Below are 21,718 nucleotides of genomic sequence, written 5' to 3' on the forward strand. Positions count from 1 at the left end.
CGAAAATGAAAAGTGGAAAAACAAGAAATTCGATTTTCTCGTAAACAGTGTCAGATATTTGAAAGTTTGGTATGAAACTATAGGTTTTCGAATACGCTGAATCCATTACGGGCAATTTTGTGAGCCTATCTCCCTTCGTTTAGATTTTCATCTCTGAAATGGCATTTTTTCAAAAATTGCAATTTTCAATCTGCGATATCTCCTGTTATATTTGTCTGATCCAATTGGGATTTGCAATTCTATAATCAGCATTGCCTAGGCTTCAACCCTAGCTTAAAAACTCGATTTCGAAAATTTCGATTTTTTGGGTCAAAAATGAGCAAGGGGTAGACCCCCCCTAAAATGACCTATTTGCACTTCTGTCTCGAAACCTGGGGTTCCCACTACTGTTTTAGGATATTGAATGCATACAGTTTGTTATGTAGATTACAAAAAACCAAATAGTTCATGATTAAATAGAGAATTGCACTCCAGAGAGCTCTTCGAAGTCAACTCGAAAATGTAAAGTGAAAAAACAAGAAATTCTATTTTCTCGTAAACAGTGTTAGACATCCGGAATTTTGGTATGAAAATATAGGTTTTCGAATACGCTGAATCCATACAGGTAATTTCGTGAGCGTATCTCCGTTCGTTTAGATTTTCATCTTGGAAATGGCATTTTTTCAAAAATTGCAAAATTCAATCTGCGATATCTCCTGTTATATTCGTCTGATCCAATTGGGATTTTCAGTTCTATAATCAGCATTGCTAAGGCTTCCACTCAAGCACAAAAACTCGATACAGAGAAATTGTCTTCTTAAGTATCTGTAGAAAAACGAAAGGGTTCAGTCTGAGAGTAAAACCAACATGTGAAAATCGCAATGCTTTATTAAAAATTTAACAAATATAGTCTAGGAACATTAATTTAATGCAATAATTATCACATCCAATATGAACTCACTAATAGAGATGTAATATACAAATAACTCTTAAACAGATATTTCATAAATACCTTCACGAAATCGATTAACTAATTGAAAAATCTACATTTTCTATCTCCATCAACAAATCAAGGCTCGTTTTTCCTGTTCAAAATTCGAAAATATGGAAATATCCAGGGCAGACATATAAAAATATCCATCATGCTGGAAGTTTGATGGAAAACACTTCTTTCGACGGTGTTTCCCACACTGTATGATGCGGAAGGACGTATGAGTCCTTATAATTGTTCCCTCTGAAATACTCCTCGATATCCTCCAGACTCTTATCCTTGGTTTCTGGAAGCACGAACTTGCAGAAGATGACAGCGACGCAAGAAGCAACGAAGAAAGTGAACAAGGTACCGCTGAACCCCAGCAGGGCGTTCATGTGGGGGTAAATCTTCACCGAGATGAAGATGAAGGTTTGCGCTATGCAAATAACAAACCCGGACATTATAGATCTTGCCCTGAGGGGGAAATATTCACCTACCAGTATGTAGGGTATGGGCAGCATCCCCAACATGCTGAAGAACACGTTGAAGATCACACTCACGAGTGGAAGATATGGGAGGAACTTGGGTCCAGAGGGAAACATCTCGTAGTATCTTATGTAGAGGAGCAAAGGTAACAGGGTACAAGCCATACCAAAGCTCGAAACCACACACAGAACCCTCCTAGCAAACTTATTTATCAGGAAGGCTGTAACAATGGACATGAAGAACCTTATGCCGCCCACTACGATCGAAGCTAGGAAATCATCGACATCCAGATGGGTCTCCTCGAAGAAATTGACGGTGTAGAAGAGTATACTGTAGATCCCCGACATCTCTTGGAGGAAGAAAAGTGTCACCAGTATCAGGAAAGGCTTAACAGTCTCGCTGCTACAAAATACGTCCCTCCATGTCTTCCCAGAGTTGTAAAACTCGTTGGTCTTGGACGTGTGTTTTTCCACCTCCTCCTGGGCCTTGGCGTTGCTGCGTCTGAAGAAGAGGTAGGCCTCGAAGATCTTCTTGGTGTCTTTGCCTTTGACTAGATGGGCCGGGGATTCCGGCAGGAAAGTCATGGAGATGAGGGTGTAAATGCAGAAGAAGATGCTGATCAGGGCGGTGTATTTCCAGTGGAAGAAGTAACCGGAAACGTAGGTCAGGAGGATGCCGAAGCTAGCGCTTATGGGGCCTAGGGCTTGCAAGACGCCCCTGCTCTCTGGTGTGGATATTTCAGAGACGTAGGTGTAACTGGCTGAGGCCATACCTGCGAGAGACGAAGAGGAGTTGAGAAATTGTATCAAATCGGGAAAATTCATGTTTTTCACTTACCTGCAGCTATTCCTGTTATAATTCTACCGATGTAGATCCATTTCAGTTGGGTCGAGAGTCCTATGCACAGCCAGCCAAGGAGGAATGGTATTGTAGTTAGTTGTATTGCTATCTTCCTTCCCATGTACTCTGCTAGTACTCCAGAAGCTATGGAACCAAGGGGGTTTGTCACAGCTCCCAAACTTGCTGTAAAAGATAATCGTCATTCAGAAAAATCATCGTAGGTCTGAATGTCATACAGATTCTGAAGGTGCAACTATTCTAGTAATAAATCTGAGAATTTCATTCATTTCGACACAACCTTTCGGTCTTGAGGAAGTTTTAACTGAACCCAACTTTTTGGGAAATTTTCGAAGGTAAACTTGCGAGTAGTTTTTCTTCCAGAAAAATCATCGTAGATCTAGGTGTGATACATATTCTGAAAGAGCAACTCTTCTAGTGATAAATCTGAGAATTTCATCTATCTCTGCACAACCGTTCGATCTTGAGGAAGTTTTAGCTGAACCCAACTTTTTGGGAATTTTTCGCAGATCGTCTTTAGAGGAATTAATCTTCAAGGAAAATTATCCTAGATCTAAATGTGATACATATTCTGAAAGAGCAACTCCTCTAGTAATAAATCTGAGAATTTCATCCATCTCTGCACAACCGTTCGATCTTTAGGAAGTTTTAGCTGAACCCAACTTTTTGGGAATTTTTCGCAGATCGTCTTTAGAGGAATTAATCTTCAAGGAAAATTATCCTAGATCTAAATGTGATACATATTCTGAAAGAGCAACTCCTCTTGTAATAAATCTGAGAATTTCATCCATCTCTGCACAACCGTTCGATCTTGAGGAAGTTTTAGCTGAACCCAACTTTTTGGGAATTTTTCGCAGATCGTCTTTAGAGGAATTAATCTTCAAGGAAAATTATCCTAGATCTAAATGTGATACATATTCTGAAAGAGCAACTCCTCTAGTAATAAATCTGAGAATTTCATCCATCTCTGCAGAACCGTTCGATCTTTAGGAAGTTTTAGCTGAACCCAACTTTTTGGGAATTTTTCGCAGATCGTCTTTAGAGGAATTAATCTTCAAGGAAAATTATCCTAGATCTAAATGTGATACATATTCTGAAAGAGCAACTCCTCTTGTAATAAATCTGAGAATTTCATCCATCTCTGCACAACCGTTCGATCTTGAGGAAGTTTTAACTGAACCCAACTTTTTGGGAATTTTTCGCAGATCGTCTTTAGAGGAATTAACCTTCAAGGAAAATTATAGTAGATCTAAACGTGATACATATTCTGAAAGAGCAACTCTTCTAGTGATAAATCTGAGAATTTCATCCATTTCGACGCAACCGTTCGATCCTGAGGAAGTTTTAACTGAACCCAACTTTTTGGGAATTTTTCGAAGGTCATCTTTCGAGAAAATTCTCTTCCAGGAAAATTATCGTAGATCTAAATGTGATACATATTCTGAAAGAGAAACTTCTTCTTGAAGTGAATATTCAAATAAATATTTCTCTCAAGTTCCCAAAGGGGGGATGTGGCCCCCCCACTTTAACCGCCCTTACTATTACGTTACTAACTGAAATACCTATCCTGCGTATTCCGCATAATTAATCTAAAACCACAAACAGCTCATAATGCGTAAGTATATACACCTTTTTCGAATTCACGTCCTTAAATCCTTCAGATTTGTGTCGTATACTTTCATTCTTGACCATGACAAAATCGGAAGTCGATCACTTGTTGGGTGTTGATTTCATTCATTCCCATAAACTTCCTGATCGATTTTTTCTTGCTTATAATTACGCCGGAACTGTTTACCGCGAGAAAGAGATATCTAATTGTTACCCAAATAACAAACAGATCGAGAAAAATCGCGAAGCATTTTCGAATTTTCATTTCCTGAATCAAGTCTTACTCACCTAACCAAGAACTGACTTCCATTGTTATGTTATACTGGGGTGACAATATGAGTTGGGGTATCAAAATAGCGCTGTATCCTTGGCAAATACCAATAGATACTGACACTGAATGTGCGCAAACTGCGGCAAGGACCTGGAACAAAAAAAACACTTAAAATTCCTAGAAAACCAATTTTTTTCGAGTACACATGAATAAAAGGCAGATGATGCACCACAAGGATAGTTTGGTCCCTTTCCTATTCGATTATGGGCAGTTTTTCCTGATGTGCAATGAAATGGACATGAAAAATAGACAAGTATATTCGCATTCAACGACTTACAACAAAAACGCGCTTTCCAGAAACTCGTTGCTTTTTCATTCAGCTGCGTTAAAACTTCTGCAAGTATTTACTTCATAATATAACGTGAATAATTCATTACTTACTAAATGGGCTTATTTATCATCGAAGAGTTTTACATCATTCGATTGGTGAATAAAGAACAGTTAAGTAGGTAAGACATAAGAATATACATGACGCAGCAGTTTCAAATGACTTTTTTTTCTACCACCAAGATAAAAAATTATTAGAAGGAAAAAATATCGGAAAGATTTTATGCAGTGAGAAGTTTATTGTAAGATAAGTTTTCAACATTTCTCATTAATGTTCATCAAAGATGATTTGGCAGTATTACGAATTATATCCATGCCAACTATGAAACTGCTAAAATAAGCGTAATAGTACATAATTGAATATTGAACTACTTCCGCCGTTTTCTGTCTATTCTTGATCATATACACGTTTAAATCTTCTCAATTTGGTTTTTTTTTTCAGTGTGTAGATATGGCGCAATCTGTACAGGATCATTATGACTAGTAATTGTATGTTTACGTTTCATACTGTTGACCAGAATGAGCTTTATTTCCATTAGAGATATAATGGAGTTTGCCGTGAAATAGATTGTTTCTGAAATTGGTAGTTTGTGCAAAACTTGTGGAATAATAGCCATAAAATCTTTCAATCATTAGAAACGAAATTGATCGTTTACTTTTTCAAAATTCGTCTCAGATAGTTGCATGCCATTTCTTGTAACTTATTGGTCATCCCTTCATTCAAAACTCTTTTTGAAAAATTGTAATCTTAAGTTTAACCATTTCATCCCCCTAATAAAAAAGAAAACGATCGATGGATAAGTCATTCTAGGGGATGCATGGCAAAACTCCCAATAATGCATAAACAGTTTCGTTAATTAAATTTAACACAGTTTGTTTCTTATGTATACCAACTATACTTTGTAGGATTTGACGTGAAAAAAATTCGATTTTGTTTTCTGTGCGTAGGCATATCTTCCCTTGATCATTTTCATGTTCAAAACAAATCATTTAATGGGTTCAAATACGAATCCACTACCGAATAATAGCAGTTATCAAATTATTCGGTAATTTTCCTCTATACAGTCTCTCATCGCAAATTTTTTCTGCACGTCAAACACAAGCAATTAATTATCTAGTAGTGAGTTAATAACCGGAAACAGTTGAGTTCAATACATCTCTATTACCCACTGGAGAAATATCCTCTTCCAATTTTCATTTTGTAAAAGGCGCCATAGTTCTCGAGTGAATTAGATAAATTTTTCAGCCTCTGATTAACATAAAATGCCCCCGGTTGAAACTACGAAACAGTAAAAGGACAATGGCAGTACTTTTCTGTACCCAGAGAGTAGTTTTCTGGTTTTCACGTTATTTAAGGCAGGAAAAAAATCTTGTGATCGTTTGGAGAGTACTTGAGACACCCTGTACCTCAACCAAAAGTTTGAGAACTGTTCCAAATCGAAATTGGTTGGATCTTTGTTCCAAATTTAATCGAGAACTCCAGAAGTTTTCAAAAAAAGCTTGGAAAACACTCGACACAGCATTGTATAGCTATCTGCAATTGTGATCTGCGATATTTGAATATACTCCGGAGTTTAATTGGGCGTATCATTAGAAATGCCGCAATCATGTTAATTCTGTTTCTAAACGAAGATCTCTTTCACGAAATGTGAAAATAAGAAATGCTGAGTAATGTTTCTCTTCCTGCATTTGTCAACTCAACAAGAACCTGGAATTTCCATTCGATCTTTCCATTATTCAGGGAGTTTCAAATGAAAAATAAAGATAAAACTGATCTAATATTTCCTATAAACAAATTCACAACTTCCAATCCAAAAATTCCAGAGACTCACAGAAGAAGTGTTTGAATTTTAATCCCTGGCTGGTCAGGGTTTTAGTGGGGACACTCTGTACACCGTACACGTGTTTGTTCGTATTCACGTTCAAAAATTCATCGGAAAATATAGGAAAATGAGTTGGTCGTGAGAATTAACAAGTTGCGGAATATACAAGAATGTGTTCTGATTTTTTTCGACTTAATTATGAAAATATTCATTTCATTCACTTGTTGACAGTTCGATCATGGATAATTATCCTTCAGTCAATAAAGGATTAATTGGAGAAACATTTTCTGTATTAATATTCAGGATTTGTACGTTTGGTAAACTCTTATTGATCTTTTTGCGATATTTTACTTCATAAGTTGGGGCAGTGTAAAGAGTATTGAATGAACTTCAGTTTATCAATACCTACCTCGAATTTTCACAGTCTAGCTTTCAGAGGAATCTGAAATATGGGTTTCTTGTAAAAAATTACATCGAGTAGTGTTCAAATGAAAATTAAATATTCATTCTCTCTTTTATATTTTTCAGGTTTCTGAATAGTGAAGTATAGTCCTCAATATATCTATTCCTATAGGGATATAGTCTGAGCTGCATATGCTAATTGCCTTTTATTGCACTGTGTCCAAATTTCACATCTATTTTTAGCAGAAAAAGTCAGCAGTTGTTGCATGAGTGGATTGATATTGTTTTCATATCTCACATCCTAATTAATCATGATTAATTAAGTTGGGATATGAGATATGGAAATAAACGCCCCGTAGGGTTGTCTCTGATATCTCCACTTCAAAAGGAAATACGCAAATTCCAATAATAAACCTAGCAAGCCATCACAGCCGAAAGAAACTAGAGTAAACCACCTTCAAAGATTCGTTCCCTATCATTGAGACTGGTATAAACAAATCTGTGTGTATTGTACCTTGATCTTGACCAACTACACCAATCTACCAGGCAGAGCAGTTTAAGGTCAATGCTCATTGAAAATAACTATACTTTTGTTGTCTCGTAATCCTGTAATGATTTTGATATGGGTTTCGCATTTTGTTTGACGTATGAACCTGAACTGGTAACATTGGAAGAGTTGCCCTTTTGGAATATGTATCACATTTTGATCTGCGATAATTTTTCTGGGAAATACGAGTGTTGAAACTTGACCTTCGAAAAACTCCCAAAAAGATGAGGTCAGAGTTGCCCTTCGAGCTCATATCACAATAATTATAAGGATATACCTATTTCAATCAACATTATCAAATATAAAGTTATGCACCCCCTCCTGGAACCGCCACTGCTTCATGAATACATCGCTCGAATGATTTTTTCTCAAAAATATTCTCAGCTGATCACCTGAATTGGATGCCTATTGAAATAAATAAATAAGTGTGAAAACCCATCAGTTTATTCCCATTTAATGGCAGATTAACTCGTTTACATAGCATGCAAGCCACATCTGATGGCGACTTAGAACCACAACCTAATCGCAGCTCATCAATAAATATGAATTGGTCGAAATGGCGTACTTTAATTTCTCAAACTTAATTCAATCGAGCTCCGGAGATTCTAGAACTTCGCAAACCGGATATCCTAATGAAAAAGGAGAAGCGAATGATTTTCCATAATTTTCAACATTGTGTTCCATTGTCGAGGTCATACAGGAAATATATATAATTGGTGTTCAAATTGTGATTATATCATTTCATTGGTTAATGAGGACTCTCATAGGCACGATTATACAAAGTTGAACACGCTATAGCTAAGTTCTGTCCACTTAAAGTCAAAGGGTTTTTACGTCTTCCAATCTTCAATCTATTTCCCACAGAAATCGAAAGTGAAAATTGCATCACAAATAACGAACTGAAGACAATTTCTATCTGAAAAGCTGAAAAGCTTCAAAGGGACACACTATACAGGGCGAATCTTTGACTCGTACATGTCTATGGCTATAACTTTTTATCAGAAGAATCGAAAAAAAAAGTAGGTATTGGAAAAAAGTGTTTCTTTGACCTCGAAGAGTCAAAGTCTCACCCTGTATATTTATGTGGGTAATGGGATTCCTGGGTAGATTGTTTATTTACTTTTCTTCATTGTACGTTGAGAAAACAAACATTTTTATTTTCAATAATATCGAAATTATTTATTTTCAGATAAAGACGTTGATGAAAATATTTTGTTATGAAATTGCGGAAGTTTTCCATCTTTGAAACATACTGTCTAAGAATCATCAGTAAATATCAAAGGATATTTCAAAAATCCAATTAAATCATTTCAAATACTAATACTATTATTATCAATTAAACTCGCACAATATCTGACAAACAGAGTGTGTACTTTTCAGCATTATTTTTCTTGAGATTGCTGCATTGTTTTTCCGGATCAAGTGGTTCGTTGACCTGTTTATTCCATCAATATTTACGTTCCAGAGTTATCATGAGCGAAGCCGACTCCAATAGTTTCGAAAATGAAATTTCTCAATTTTAATTTTTTTAATTTCGATCTTGAAAAGTGTTGCCGATTCTTCGGCCACAAATTTCCTTCCGAAGGTTAATTCTTGGCGGAATTTGCAGGAAATCGATGAGAACCAAATGCCAAAACCCTGGGACCTTGCAATTTACAAGTTGACCCACATCTTTCTTTGCGCACTGTGTACTTACCCACGCTGCTCTATAAATGGAGTAAGAAGGTAAAACGACTCAATCGTATAATTAAAAACGCTGAAATTATGTTTCGAAAATCCGAAATGGATTTAGAAATAGCGACCGCAGGTTCACCTCAGTCCATTAGAAAATTTTAATTACCTAAGATTGAAGATAAGGCGTGAAATTATTGTATACGATTCACTGAAATTCAGCGAGAGACAGGATCTGCTCGGTGCAGGAATATATCCGTTTCGTTTCTATTTATAGGTACACGAAAAAATTGGATCCTATCTCAGTTTTGCACACATCGCGTTCAAAAACAAAAAAACCCGGCTGATTTTTTATTTTTTTCGAAGGCTTCACTCGTACGAATACTTCAACAGTAGATTTTTGAGGTCAAAAGAAACGCTTTCTTCCTCTACCATTTTTCCCGATTCGGCTCATTTTAAAAGATACAGGCTGTTGAAAAATCATAAAAAAAAATTATTTTTAGTCCTATCCCAAAAATGGTTTTATCGATTGAAATGAATTTCGGAATACAGTTTTTTATTTATTTGATGAATCTTTTTCGAACACAAGATATCACCCACGTCTTCCAGTTTTCTCATTATGACCTTTACCTACCATAAAAATACCAAAAATTCCAAGAACCCAACTCTTGAAACTAAGTTGAACGCTATCTAATGAATATTCGAACCATTTGTAAAATAAAAGTATTCCTCACATTTTCTCGTAAAATGCGCAGTTTTCGAGTAATTCGATGTTCAAAAAATGAAAAAGTATCTGTGAAATTTTAAAAATTGGCTGAATACAACCCTGAAAAATCCACAGATGTGTAGTGTCACAGATTCACCTAGTTTTTCCAGGGGTGGCACAGCTCCCTATGAAAACTAAAAATGGCTATATCTTTTCATCAGGTCCGAATACAAAAAAGTGTTTCTTTTGATCTCAAGAATCTACTGTTGAAATATTTGTACAAGTCAAAGGCTCACCGTGTAAACCTTTTCATTCCTAATTACACTCCGGTTTATAAGAAAGTTGAAAGTTTTCAGAAACGGTTTTTGAAAATTGTATGACTTATGAAATACTTATACAGAGTGTCAATGAATAGTTAAAGTCATATTTTCAGATGTAAACTGTGAATTTCCAGAAGGAGTTACAATTTTTCTGGTTTTCGACCAAAAGCTCCAAGTTGTTAATATTCAGTTACCCAAGTTACATAAGAATCTTGTTTAAGCCTTGCTCAAATAAACCGCAATGATAAATATTAATTCCCTATCATATTCATCCGCATGATGGATAAATGTAAGGAATATAGACGAATTAAATCCGATATTATGAATTGCTAGAGTCTTCAATACAGGATATAATTCGTAATTGGCAGATTGCATTGTTTAATGAACACTTTTAATCGGCTATGCGTGAGAATATTCGGAAAAATAGCATCAACAATTTTTTTTCGACTCGTAGAAAATGATGCATTTTATCCATACGTCGATTGGAACATTCAAGTCCAAAATTTAACGGAATCTGTCACCTTTTGCTCCGATCTGAATCTCATTTTTGGGTGGAAAATCCAAATGACATTGATGACATGAAAAAAACTCTTTCACTCAATGATTGAAAAGTATATGGATATATTTTTCAAACATTCAGTGTTTCTGTGAATATTCACTTTTCGAATAACAGAAATTAATTGTATTTCAATGGTTTATTTATTTTTATCTACTCATGCAAGTCTATATTTTCATGCCCATTTCCACACAACAATAATTATTGTTTCACTTATCGGTATGCTGTAAATTCGTTAACTCACCATTCTTCCAGATCCATACTCCCAAAATTTTTCTAATCGAGCTTTCAGCAATTTTTTCACGTGCATTTCAATATTGATCTCAAACCTGAAAAATAAGAACGCATCTTTGTTACAACTGTCATTATACAGAGTGAGCCAACAAATTCAGTGCATTTGTGAAATCAATAATAATGAGTGGTAATAATAATAAAGGAGTAATGATAATCGATTGGGCATTCCAAAATTACTATTAATAGGACAAAATCTTCTTTCGGTATTCCCAAAATGATCCATGTTGTTGCGAATATCACTTGAAATTTTCTTCAATTTCTCCCAAACATCGATCTATTTTCGAATCAAAACTAAATTTGCAACAGAGCGCCTACTGCGATAACGTTAATAGCTTTTGAACTTCTATTTTAAAATGGAATGTTTACGTCCGTGGTGATGCTGAATGGAGATGTTATTGTCTGATTTTTTTCGAAGGCAATTTCATTTTCGATATTACTTAAATCATCAGTATTCGGTATCTAGATCGAAAATGAATATTTCGGTTGTATTATGAATGCCCACAAATGATGAAACTGACACTGATTCACCCTGTATATTATTCGAATAAAGGACGATTTGATTTGTAAGTATTCTAGAAATTTCCTGTCAGATAAACCGAAAGAAATATGTTAATTTGTCAGGTAACCCTTTAGCAGACTTAATCAATTATAAAATTACACTTATAAATATTTATATTATCTCACAAATGTTAATGACAGTGGATATGCAAATATTCATGACCAATAAATTTTATTTTCTATATGATTATCCACCCGCAATTGAACTGGACTTTTAATCAAAATATTCTAGAAATTTGTTTGAATATTTTTGATGTTTCGAATTGTCTTAGAAAAAGAAGGATCTAATATGTTCAATATATGTATAATTAAGTTTATTCTTTGGAACAATTTTAATCATTTTTCATCACATCCCATGAAAAAATTATAAGACACTTGAGACCTAATCAAATTCATTGAATCTCTGGATTCTTATTAGATTTTTGTTTCTATTGATTTTTTTTTTTAATTATTCCATGATGAACAACTTCATGTGTGTTTTTCATCCCACAAGTCCTTGGAGATGCATCTATGCAAAGCTCGACTGCGAAAATCGATAATGACAATGTACTTTTTTACTTTCACACAGAATCACGACTCTTAGTTATAAAGGAACACTTTAATCATTCAACAATCAAACCAGATGTAAATGTCAAGATATTAATTGATGAAGTTGTTAAATTGATGTTGTGTATGCACAATTTGTGGATATTTCGAATCGAATGCACAGCACAATTCCTCTCAACTTACTCATCAGACAAAAATTAAAGTTTGCAATTTTTTTTTCAAAAAATCAGTGAATTTTGAAAAAAAGAATTCAAAAGCAGTTTTTCATCCTTTGACAACTTTTTGAATTTAATGCTAACATATTTCTGCTATAATAACTAGGCAAAAAGGTCTTTTTAAATGGGGTATTATTATGGATTTTGGCCGGCACTTTTCTTTAATCTAATGGCAAGTACTCACCCTGTATAAGGAGTCGCGCACAGGTATATATTTTCAGCTGAAGTCAGTCAATCCCAAAATGAGCAAGAACTTTTTCACTTCCTCTACATGTTAAGAACAAGCATCCAATGTTACCAGAAGCACAGACACGGACTTTTCAAAATCGAAAACAAGTGGATCGCTCGTATAAAAACAAAAGAGCGCGTTTTTCCCCCTCCAGTCCGTTTGCGGAAAGCCAACTTGACTTAAATAATCTGTACCTCGTTGCATCTGACATACGAAAGTAATAACAAAGATCTAGATATCTATGCAACTATCGTTGATAAGCAGAGTAGAGTTATCGATATCAAGTCTGCTAGGTGTTCGGAATCCAATCAGCGTGACTCATTACGGAGGTGCTTAATTTTCAATTAGGTACAGGGGTTTCCCGAGAAGTGGTATTCGTTTTTGATGGGTGGAGCAGTTTGTGCCCAAGTATCCAATTGAAAAGGAAAAAGCAATATCTCTCAACTATGAAATTCAATTTGTGCCACCCCTACAAAAACAAAATTCCCTACAGAATAACAAGCTAAATCTATGACTCTACACATCTGTGGATCTTTTGAACAGAGTTGTATTCAGCCAAAGTACCCAATCTCTCAAATTTCACAGATAATTTTTGAACATCAAATTACTCGTAAACGGCGCATTATACGAGAAAATATGAAGAATACTTTTATTTCACAAATATTCATTAGGTAAAGTGCAACTTAGTTTCAAGAGTTGGGTCACCCTGTAATCTCTTTTAAACCATTCAAGTTCTAATCGATCCATTTTTCGAGGAATTGAGGTTGATCACCGTCGAAACGGTGACAATAAATTGATAGCATCATGCTAGGAAAATTTCGAAATTGAATAATAGCATGTCCCAATTGGACATGACTTGCGGCACACTCAACAATTTTTCAATTTTCAACTGGGAATCTCTCCACGTGATGTTTGTTCCTCATTGAGGATTTCCTATTAACTTCTTGGACTAAACGATGTGACTCACCGTGCATTTGAGGTCTTCCCAACCCTGGATTCGCTCGAAAATGAATCACAGATTTTCTACTTCTATTTTCCAACCTCAAGGTGCGTCGAATACAAAGAAAATCTTTATCAGATGGTACCCCATTGTTGTATCAAATATTATTGAGTCACTCTGAGTATAGTTTTCCAATAAAAGGCCTGGAAACTCAGCTTATATTTTCCCTTGTACCCCAGAAGTTTAATTCGTAAAAAAACACCAATTTGTAATGAAATTATATTTTTATCATGTATATATCTACACCTCTATTCATTCACATAGAAAGTCACAGCAAGAATTGGAAATATACGTGCGATAAATTCAAAATGTGGTGCAATAAATGTTTCGATCAGTCTGAATATAATACTTCTGTAGGTATTCCTGTGTTTTTGACAGAAATTTTCTGAAAATATTGTTTTATTGATGATTTTTGAGCTCAACATTTAATCCAATTTTGAGAAGTAAACAAATTTGGCTGTGTCTTCATTTACTTCCTTACGTTAGAATATATATTTTTAATAATTCAATATCAATCTCAACAAATACAGATTCTTACTTAATTATCACATAATAATCAGATCAACAAAACATATATTATGTATATCAACAAATAACTGTATAATTATTACTTTACTATAAACACGTACCACAGGAAATATAGTAAATATATCTTTCTTTCAATTGATTAATTAACAAAATTTTCGAAACAGGAACAATCATATTAAATTGCTCAAAACGATGTAAGCATATGAAGATAATACCTTTTTATATACTCGGAATATAATCAAGAAAATCTAAATAATTTGTAAAACGCAGTCATATAAAAATATGGAAATTTTGCAATAAGTCTCTCTGAAATACTGTACTATTTGCATTATTTCAAATTGGAGTTTTCTTTCACTTAACGAGAATATATTATGTACGCAATGTTAAATTGTATATTCGCTAAAAATTCCATTAATTTTCAGTACGTCATTATTTGGTTGAATTTGATTATATCATTTTTGATTCCCAACAATTTTTCACGAAGCTAAACTGAAAAAATTCACCTACACTTAAACAGATCGGAATAAAAATGATTGTACTTTGAATCAAACACATTTTTGACGAACTATTGCTGCTCTAATGAAAAATAAACCCAAAAATACTTCGTTTTATATACTTATTAGTTCTAAGCAGCATACAAATAGCATATAGTGAATTTCAAAAACCTAGTTTTGTTCACGTCGCAGTCTATGTATTCCTTTTCGTAATCATGATGATTTCAGATAATTTAAACTAACTTAAGCGATGTACTTTGTCACTTAATCCACATAGGAAGAACATCAGATCAATCTCTATCACTAAAATACTAGAAACCTATCGTTTTGGCATAACCAGAACTTCTCATTCTGGGTAGTTTGTTCGTGGAAATAAAAGAGACGTTTTTGACCTGATACAGGTGAGTGTTATTGGCGAAAATAGTGGTGTTTTTAGGTTTACAGTATTCCATGATAGCGCCGTGTGAACATACGTTAAACTTGTCGTAATCCATGAACAAGAAGAGAACACCGAACAGGGCGATGGAAACGCCAAAAATCACGACTCCTAAAGCAGGAATTTTCTCCCTGCTCAGAGAGCTGCCTTCAGAAAGCCTCAGGTAACTGAGCGCAGGAAGAACGTAAGCTAGTGGAACAGCAGCGAGAACACCCTGTAAATACATTTGAAATCAAGTCTCAATATGAAACATTACAAGAGTAAATCTTCGATTTAGTGAATGCAGTTTTTGAGAAGAGATTCACTTTTTTTCAGTTGAAAAAATTATGATATGGCAGTCGTATCAGTATTTAGAACATCCTCTCTTATGAGTTACTCACGTTTAGCTCCAAAACAACCCCTAGACAATCTGTTGATATCGATATCAAATAAGTGACGAATATTATTGCCAAAGTGATAGCATAGTGTGTGTTGTCGGAGACTATAGCGCTAGGATCATCCTTGAAAATTGAATTTTCTATAACTTCCCTGGTCACAAGACATTCAATCGGATAAGTGAGCAGTATCTGCACGCTGAAGAGCAGTCTGCTAAGGTTCATTAGGTCATCGTCCCAGCAATAATTCTCCAATAGATCACCTACAAAACATCTTAATAATTTCAACCAGAAAAAGAGTTTTCGTCGACCTACCTTGAGAGTACGCTGCAAAAGTGGCATAACCAGCCAAACCAAACAGCAGGGCCACGATCAAACTGGTCGATATGGATACATGAGTGACTGTAGCCCATTTTTTCTCATCCGGTTCTTCGATGGAGGTGTAAATCAAGAAGGTGTTATGATGGCACATGAAAGCTACAAAAACGGCACTCTCAATATAGATTGAAGGTCCTCGAAATGATCCATGGGGCACACCCATCGAACGTATACTGGATAATACGTGAATTCTACTTACCAAAAGCCATAATTCCTATTGCTGGGACTATGTCGTCGTTGAAGAAAGTCCAAGAGGCTTGATGTTCTGGTCTGTGAAAAAATTTCGAGGTAGTTATTTGAAAAACCCATAAAATTCGTTTCCAGGATTTTCCTCCCCTTGTATGACGTACAACTTATGGACATATGACGAATAATAAGACAGATTGACGCCATAAGGCCATGTAATGAATAATATGACGAATACTTTTAAAAATACGTAGAATCTTTAGTGTTTTAAGAGTTTTGGTGAATAATTAACATATTAGTGAGCTAATAAACTTACACTCTGTGGCTCATCTCTCCCATCCTTACTAGGATTGAGAATAGGATGAAGGCGATGCAGACCAAGCTGAAGAATGATATCTTGGCTAACTTCGAAACATTCCTGTAGAGGCACAACGGTATGGTAATCAACAAATTGGCCAGAAAAACAATGACTTGTCGTTTGGCGAACAAAGAAGAGGTGCTCATCCCTGTAAGTCTAATCAGGACTTTTGTTACAGTGTCTCCAACAACTACGTTATAAGAGACCATGGCTGCAAAGAACAGAAATGCAAATACTCAGTGTATTCTAGATAATAAGAAGAAACTATTGGATCATCTGGTACTCACCGACGAAAGGGTAAAAAAATTGTAGTATACCTAGAAGTATATACCCAGGTCTTCCAAAGGCTGCTTCCATAATTCCCTGGTAAGAAAATCTACCACTCAAGTGTCCGCATTTTATCATCAAAATAATAGAGTAGTCTGTTATGTATGCGACCAATAGCAACAGGACTAGACCAAAACCAAACCCTGCCTTCTGCAGAGCATAAGGAATTCCTACACACAAGAGGGAAGATTGTTAAAACTTACACGTCCATTGAAATACTTTTACTTATATTTCAACACAAGAGAATATCGATATTTGGATTTTCTTACCAATGACTCCACTGCCTATTATGGAATTGATGAAATTAAAACATGCAAGAGGTAAGGTGGACTTAGGTGTGATGTTTTCTTCAATCTGTAACAAGAAACACCCTGTAAATCCTAAAAAAGTGTCACGATTTCGATATAGTTGTATGAGCGTTGCTGATGTGTAGTTTCAACGAAATATTCGTGAAAATTCATACCAGAAAAAAGGATTTCGTTGAGCCACTAGAATTCCCCAGTAAATAATGAAATTCTAAAACTCAACATTTCTGCTGAAAACACTCTACAATCTTGATGTCCTTAGGGAGAGATTGTGAAACCTAATGAAACAATTCAGGAGTTAATACAGCCTTGCAAATTAAACTTTACTCCTTTTAATCCCCAAGGATCAAGTCCGTGTTGTTCAGAAAATTAAGGTTTACTCCACTTAATTTGATATAATTGTTTAATTACTGTCCAGAGATAGGGTGAAAAGAGAATTTTAACTTTCGCTGAATACACAGTTTCATCTAATTTTGATTCGAGGGAAAATTGCAAATTATTCTACGACTGAATAAAGATAATACTTAAGGGGTGATTGAGGAAGTATTTCCCTAATATTCTTCACAAATTGACGATTAATTTTGATACAAATCAAGAACGATCATTTCATGGATGAAATTCTTCATGAAATACAATTAAGTACGATAATTTTATATACCATTTTGAGGATGATGGGCTATTAAGGGTTTATCGTTCAATTTGTGTAACATATATGATAACTGTCTATCAAAACTCAATAAAACCTTCTATCTTCGTCAATATTTCAAATTGGATTTGACTATAGTTCCATATTGATACAAGAGTGAATCACTTATAATTGTTTCGATAAATAAATCAAAATCATTCTTCTGATGTTTGATGTTTCAAATGCATTCAAGTATTTCGAAAATATCGTGCAGAAAATATGTACATAGGTGCTAAACTTCACCTTGCTACGTACAGAGTCTTTGCTGAATGCAGAAAGAGAAAATATAATAGGCACAATGGGTTGAGAGCCAAAAATGTTTCTTTTCAAATTCAAGCTATATGTAGCAGCCAAAAATATTGCAAAGCACAAAAGAATCGTTTAAATTTTACAAAAGTTTCAGCGAATTGATTGTGCACTCTTTTTTTCTGTAATTCAAGACTTTTCACAGATATTTCATCCAACATGGGATAGAACAACAAATATCTAACCTTTTTTTAGGGGGTTTTGGAGGTTTTATGGGCAGAATTCGAAAGAAAAATAAAAACTCACCTTTTCTTCAGCTACATTTGCGTGTCCCTCTAAGATATAACTGTTCTCGTTAACAGAATTCATGTTGGGAGTGGACATAGCGCCGAAAATTAAAATCGAAAAAATAAATTCGAAGTCTCAATTTCGCGATTGGTTTTTCATCTAGTTTGTGTGGGACGGAAGGGGAATATTATTGTCCAGATGTGGGAGATTGTGAATTGGGTATCGATTTGTTTTCCCGAAAATTACATTTGCGCAGGGAGGGCTCTAGATGGGAAACGGGCTGTGTAAAGTACGATACGGAAGTGAGATGAATGTGGGATTGTGGGATGTACCCCGATTTCTGGATAGATAGCGCCCCCTTTGGGACCTCCAAGCCGATTAGGCATTTCAATTCAACCCTCTGTTGCATTACTCAATGGGGGGAAATTCTAGGTCAAGGCTTTTCCGGGTAAACCACGATTTCCTTCTACCGATAGGAATTTATTGGAAAGTTAACTCAGGGAACTGGACGAAGAACAATTTCGAAGGCTATTCCATCTGTTTCTCCTGATCAAACTTCGGAATATCGTCGCTGATAAAAAAAAATTCCATTTTCATTCTATATTAAAAATGGTGGATGCGCCCATAGAATTCACCACTTTTCATACCTCATCGACTGAAGAGGAAATGTACTGTGAAGTTAATTTTGGTAACAGAACAGTTTAGCTGGAGTCTATAATATTTATGGCAACTTAGGGTCAAAGTGAATCATTTCAATAGTTTTTTCCTTGTTTAATTTGTAAGATCTCAAATGACTACATTTTCTCAATCCTACCACTTCGTGGGGAGATGTTTCTATTAATGCAGTTACTGATTTGCAGTCCCTCACTAAGTAGACTATATCCTCAGAAAATTCAATATATTTCAGTAACAGTTTTCACAAATAATATCATGGGAAATTCTTGTAGACTATAGCGAATTCACCAAATTCCAAAGAAAACGATTTCTATTTTTTTCGCGTTTGAAGTGCTATTGAGGAATCAGCTCACAGTAAAAGTTTTGGGGGTTACTGTAGGTTGTATCCATACATTTGAAAGCGCCAAAAGAACGTTTATTTTAATTTACTTCGATATTTTTTTCGTTCAAAATGTTTAGAAATTCTCGCTTCTATGAGATGACCTTGAGGTTGTCACTCTTATCTGTGGACTTTGTGAAGTTTGTCAATTCAATAAAAATTGGCTTCTCACTTATTGGTTATAATTGAAACAATGTCGGAAAACAGCGACAAATCAAATTTAGATAAATCCAAAAATGGGTTTGATGAGAAAATTGCTAGTCCCCCTCAAAGCAAAAGGTGGGTAAATGCAGAAAAAAGATATTTTCAAAATGTTTTCAGGATGTTGTCAATTCATGATTCATACTGCTCATTTTATATTCCGGAAATTATGTTTATTAGTGTTTAATTCTTCAAAGCATCCAACTAGTGTCGATGTACTTTCGCCAAATTTTTTATTGGCAAAAATTTCACTGGGGTGATCGATTTTTCCTGAAGCAATCTCCTATCAATTTCAGTTCCAAGAAGAGAAACCGATCAAAGAAGCAACAAGAGAATCGGAAGGTAGAAAATATAGTAGTGGAGAATGGAACGCAAGAAGATAACAAAATAAGTAAGAAGGACCTCAACAAGGCCAAGAAAGAAGTGAAGGCTGACGATTTGAGAAATTTGGCTGGTGCCGACAATACGATTTCCATCAAAGACTTGAGAGCGGCTATGGAAGCCCTTACCATGGCCCAAAAACCTGCCAAAACTACTGAAGAAGCCTTGAACAAACAGTTTCAGTTTTGGAAAACGCAACCTGTACCACAATTAGGTTGGTCGGAGTCGCCTTTCCTTCGTACTAATCTAATAACTTTATTCTTTTTCCAGACGAAGAAGTAACGGTCAGCGAGGCGATAGAACCTGATAAGGATCACTCAGATATAAGAAAAGAACCCTATAGTTTACCCGAGGGTTTCCAATGGGACACTTTGAATCTCCAAGATCCTTTAGTTTTAAAGGAGCTGTATAATTTATTGAACGAGAATTACGTCGAGGATGACGATGCCATGTTCAGATTCGATTACCAGCCCGAATTCTTGCAGTGGGCCCTGCAACCGCCGGGTTGGAAGAAAGAATGGCTGTGCGGCGTTCGAGTTGTTAAAAGTGGCAGATTAGTCGGATTCATTTCGGCAGTGCCAGCTACGCTGCATATTAAAGATATGTAAGTTGCGAATTTAGGTTAGAACCATAGAAAAATATGCATTTAATGGTTTTTTTCAGTGCTAAACCGATGGTGGAAATTAATTTCCTGTGTGTGCATAAGAAATTGCGATCTAAGAGGGTGGCCCCGGTGCTAATTCGCGAGATTACGAGGAGGGTCCATCTGGAGGGGCTATTTCAAGCTGTGTACACAGCGGGTATAATTCTGCCAAAACCTGTGACTTCGTGTCGTTACTGGCATCGTTCCCTCAATCCGAAGAAGTTGATCGATGTTAAATTTTCCCATTTATCTCGTAATATGACCCTGCAAAGGACGCTTAAGCTGTACAAACTACCTGATTCTCCCAGGACTCCGGGATTCCGTAAGATGACGAAGAAGGATTTGGTGCCGGCTCATAAGTTACTCAGCGAGGTGAGGGATTTTTCGATTGGTGGTTAGATTGTAGAGAATTTTAACGTATGTTGTTTTAGTATCTGCGAAAATTCAGCTTGGCACCGGAGTTTTCCCTGGAAGAATTCACCCATTTCTTCCTACCCCGACCCAACATCGTGGATAGTTTCGTGGTGGAACGTGAGGGTAAGATCACTGATTTCGTGAGTTACTACACCTTACCCTCGACCATCATGCACCACGCCATCCACAAGTTCTTGAAGGCCGCATATTCCTTCTACAACGTGTCCACTGCGACCCCCTGGGTGGACCTGATGAACGACGCCCTGATCTCGGCCAAATCCCTCGGTTTCGACGTGTTCAACGCCCTCGACCTGATGGACAACAAGGAGTTCCTGGAGCCCCTCAAGTTCGGCATCGGGGACGGTAACCTGCAATATTACCTGTACAACTGGAAGTGTCCGAACTTGAAGCCGCAAGAATTGGGCCTGGTCCTGCACTGAGAGTTCGAAAATCCCAGGTGATTATGTCGGAGTTTTCTTTCGGTGGGAGACGAATTCGATCGTTTTAAAAAAAAAAGTATAATTTCGAGTTTTCATATAGTAAAAAGAATTTTGTGTGCGATTGAGGAGGTCAAGTGACGAGTTAGTGTGTGGAATGTGAGTTCTGGAGGACGGATGATTGGGCACCGTGTCACTTTTGTTACACCCGTTTATAACGTCTGGTTTGATTCATGTAATAAAATGGAAATTGGATAAAATGTATCGACCCCGATGTTTTCCCTTCGAATTCGAAGCCGCACCCAAAGTAGGCTTTGGAATTTTGATAGGTGACATTTTGTCGTGTCAACTTCGACTGTCAAGATTCTATGGCTAACTTGACTGAATTATCACGGAATCCTTTTCAGAGGACTTAGATTCAGAATCTGTGAGAAAAAAATTTCTGTGTGTCAATATATTGAGGACACTTTACAAGTCGCGATTTTGAAGCTATCGAGCTATATTTCGGCAGGATTATACTTATGCTCGATCTTAAGATGCGTGTTAGTTTTGGT

The 21,718-nt window shown here is 35.9% G+C and overlaps 3 protein-coding genes across 3 annotated transcripts; 1 reads left to right on the forward strand and 2 right to left on the reverse strand.

Moving 5' to 3' along the window:
- Positions 1-849: 849 nt before the first annotated feature.
- LOC123320775 (facilitated trehalose transporter Tret1-like) lies at positions 850-12,631 on the reverse strand. The gene is made up of 5 exons (XM_044908200.1): positions 12,385-12,631; positions 10,832-10,916; positions 4,193-4,325; positions 2,276-2,461; positions 850-2,210 (listed from the first exon to the last, which is right to left on the reverse strand). Exons 2-5 carry the CDS (start codon positions 10,895-10,897, stop codon positions 1,120-1,122), a joined length of 1,476 nt encoding a protein of 491 aa, XP_044764135.1. The 5' UTR covers positions 10,898-10,916; positions 12,385-12,631; the 3' UTR covers positions 850-1,119.
- A 1,017-nt stretch (positions 12,632-13,648) lies between these two features.
- Positions 13,649-18,319, reverse strand: LOC123320152 (putative sodium-coupled neutral amino acid transporter 11). Its single transcript, XM_044907354.1, has 8 exons — positions 18,053-18,319; positions 16,780-16,864; positions 16,471-16,680; positions 16,142-16,394; positions 15,839-15,909; positions 15,577-15,738; positions 15,268-15,524; positions 13,649-15,101 (listed from the first exon to the last, which is right to left on the reverse strand). Exons 1-8 carry the CDS (start codon positions 18,128-18,130, stop codon positions 14,763-14,765), a joined length of 1,455 nt encoding a protein of 484 aa, XP_044763289.1. The 5' UTR covers positions 18,131-18,319; the 3' UTR covers positions 13,649-14,762.
- Positions 18,320-19,205: 886 nt separating this feature from the next.
- Positions 19,206-21,428, forward strand: LOC123320621 (glycylpeptide N-tetradecanoyltransferase). Its single transcript, XM_044907985.1, has 5 exons — positions 19,206-19,367; positions 19,586-19,884; positions 19,941-20,274; positions 20,334-20,685; positions 20,745-21,428. The coding sequence occupies exons 1-5, from the start codon at positions 19,282-19,284 to the stop codon at positions 21,165-21,167; spliced, it is 1,494 nt and encodes a 497-aa protein (XP_044763920.1). The 5' UTR covers positions 19,206-19,281; the 3' UTR covers positions 21,168-21,428.
- Positions 21,429-21,718: the final 290 nt, after the last annotated feature.

This window comes from Coccinella septempunctata, chromosome 9 (genome assembly GCF_907165205.1).
Source record: "Coccinella septempunctata chromosome 9, icCocSept1.1, whole genome shotgun sequence".
NCBI classification, from domain to species: domain Eukaryota; kingdom Metazoa; phylum Arthropoda; class Insecta; order Coleoptera; family Coccinellidae; genus Coccinella; species Coccinella septempunctata.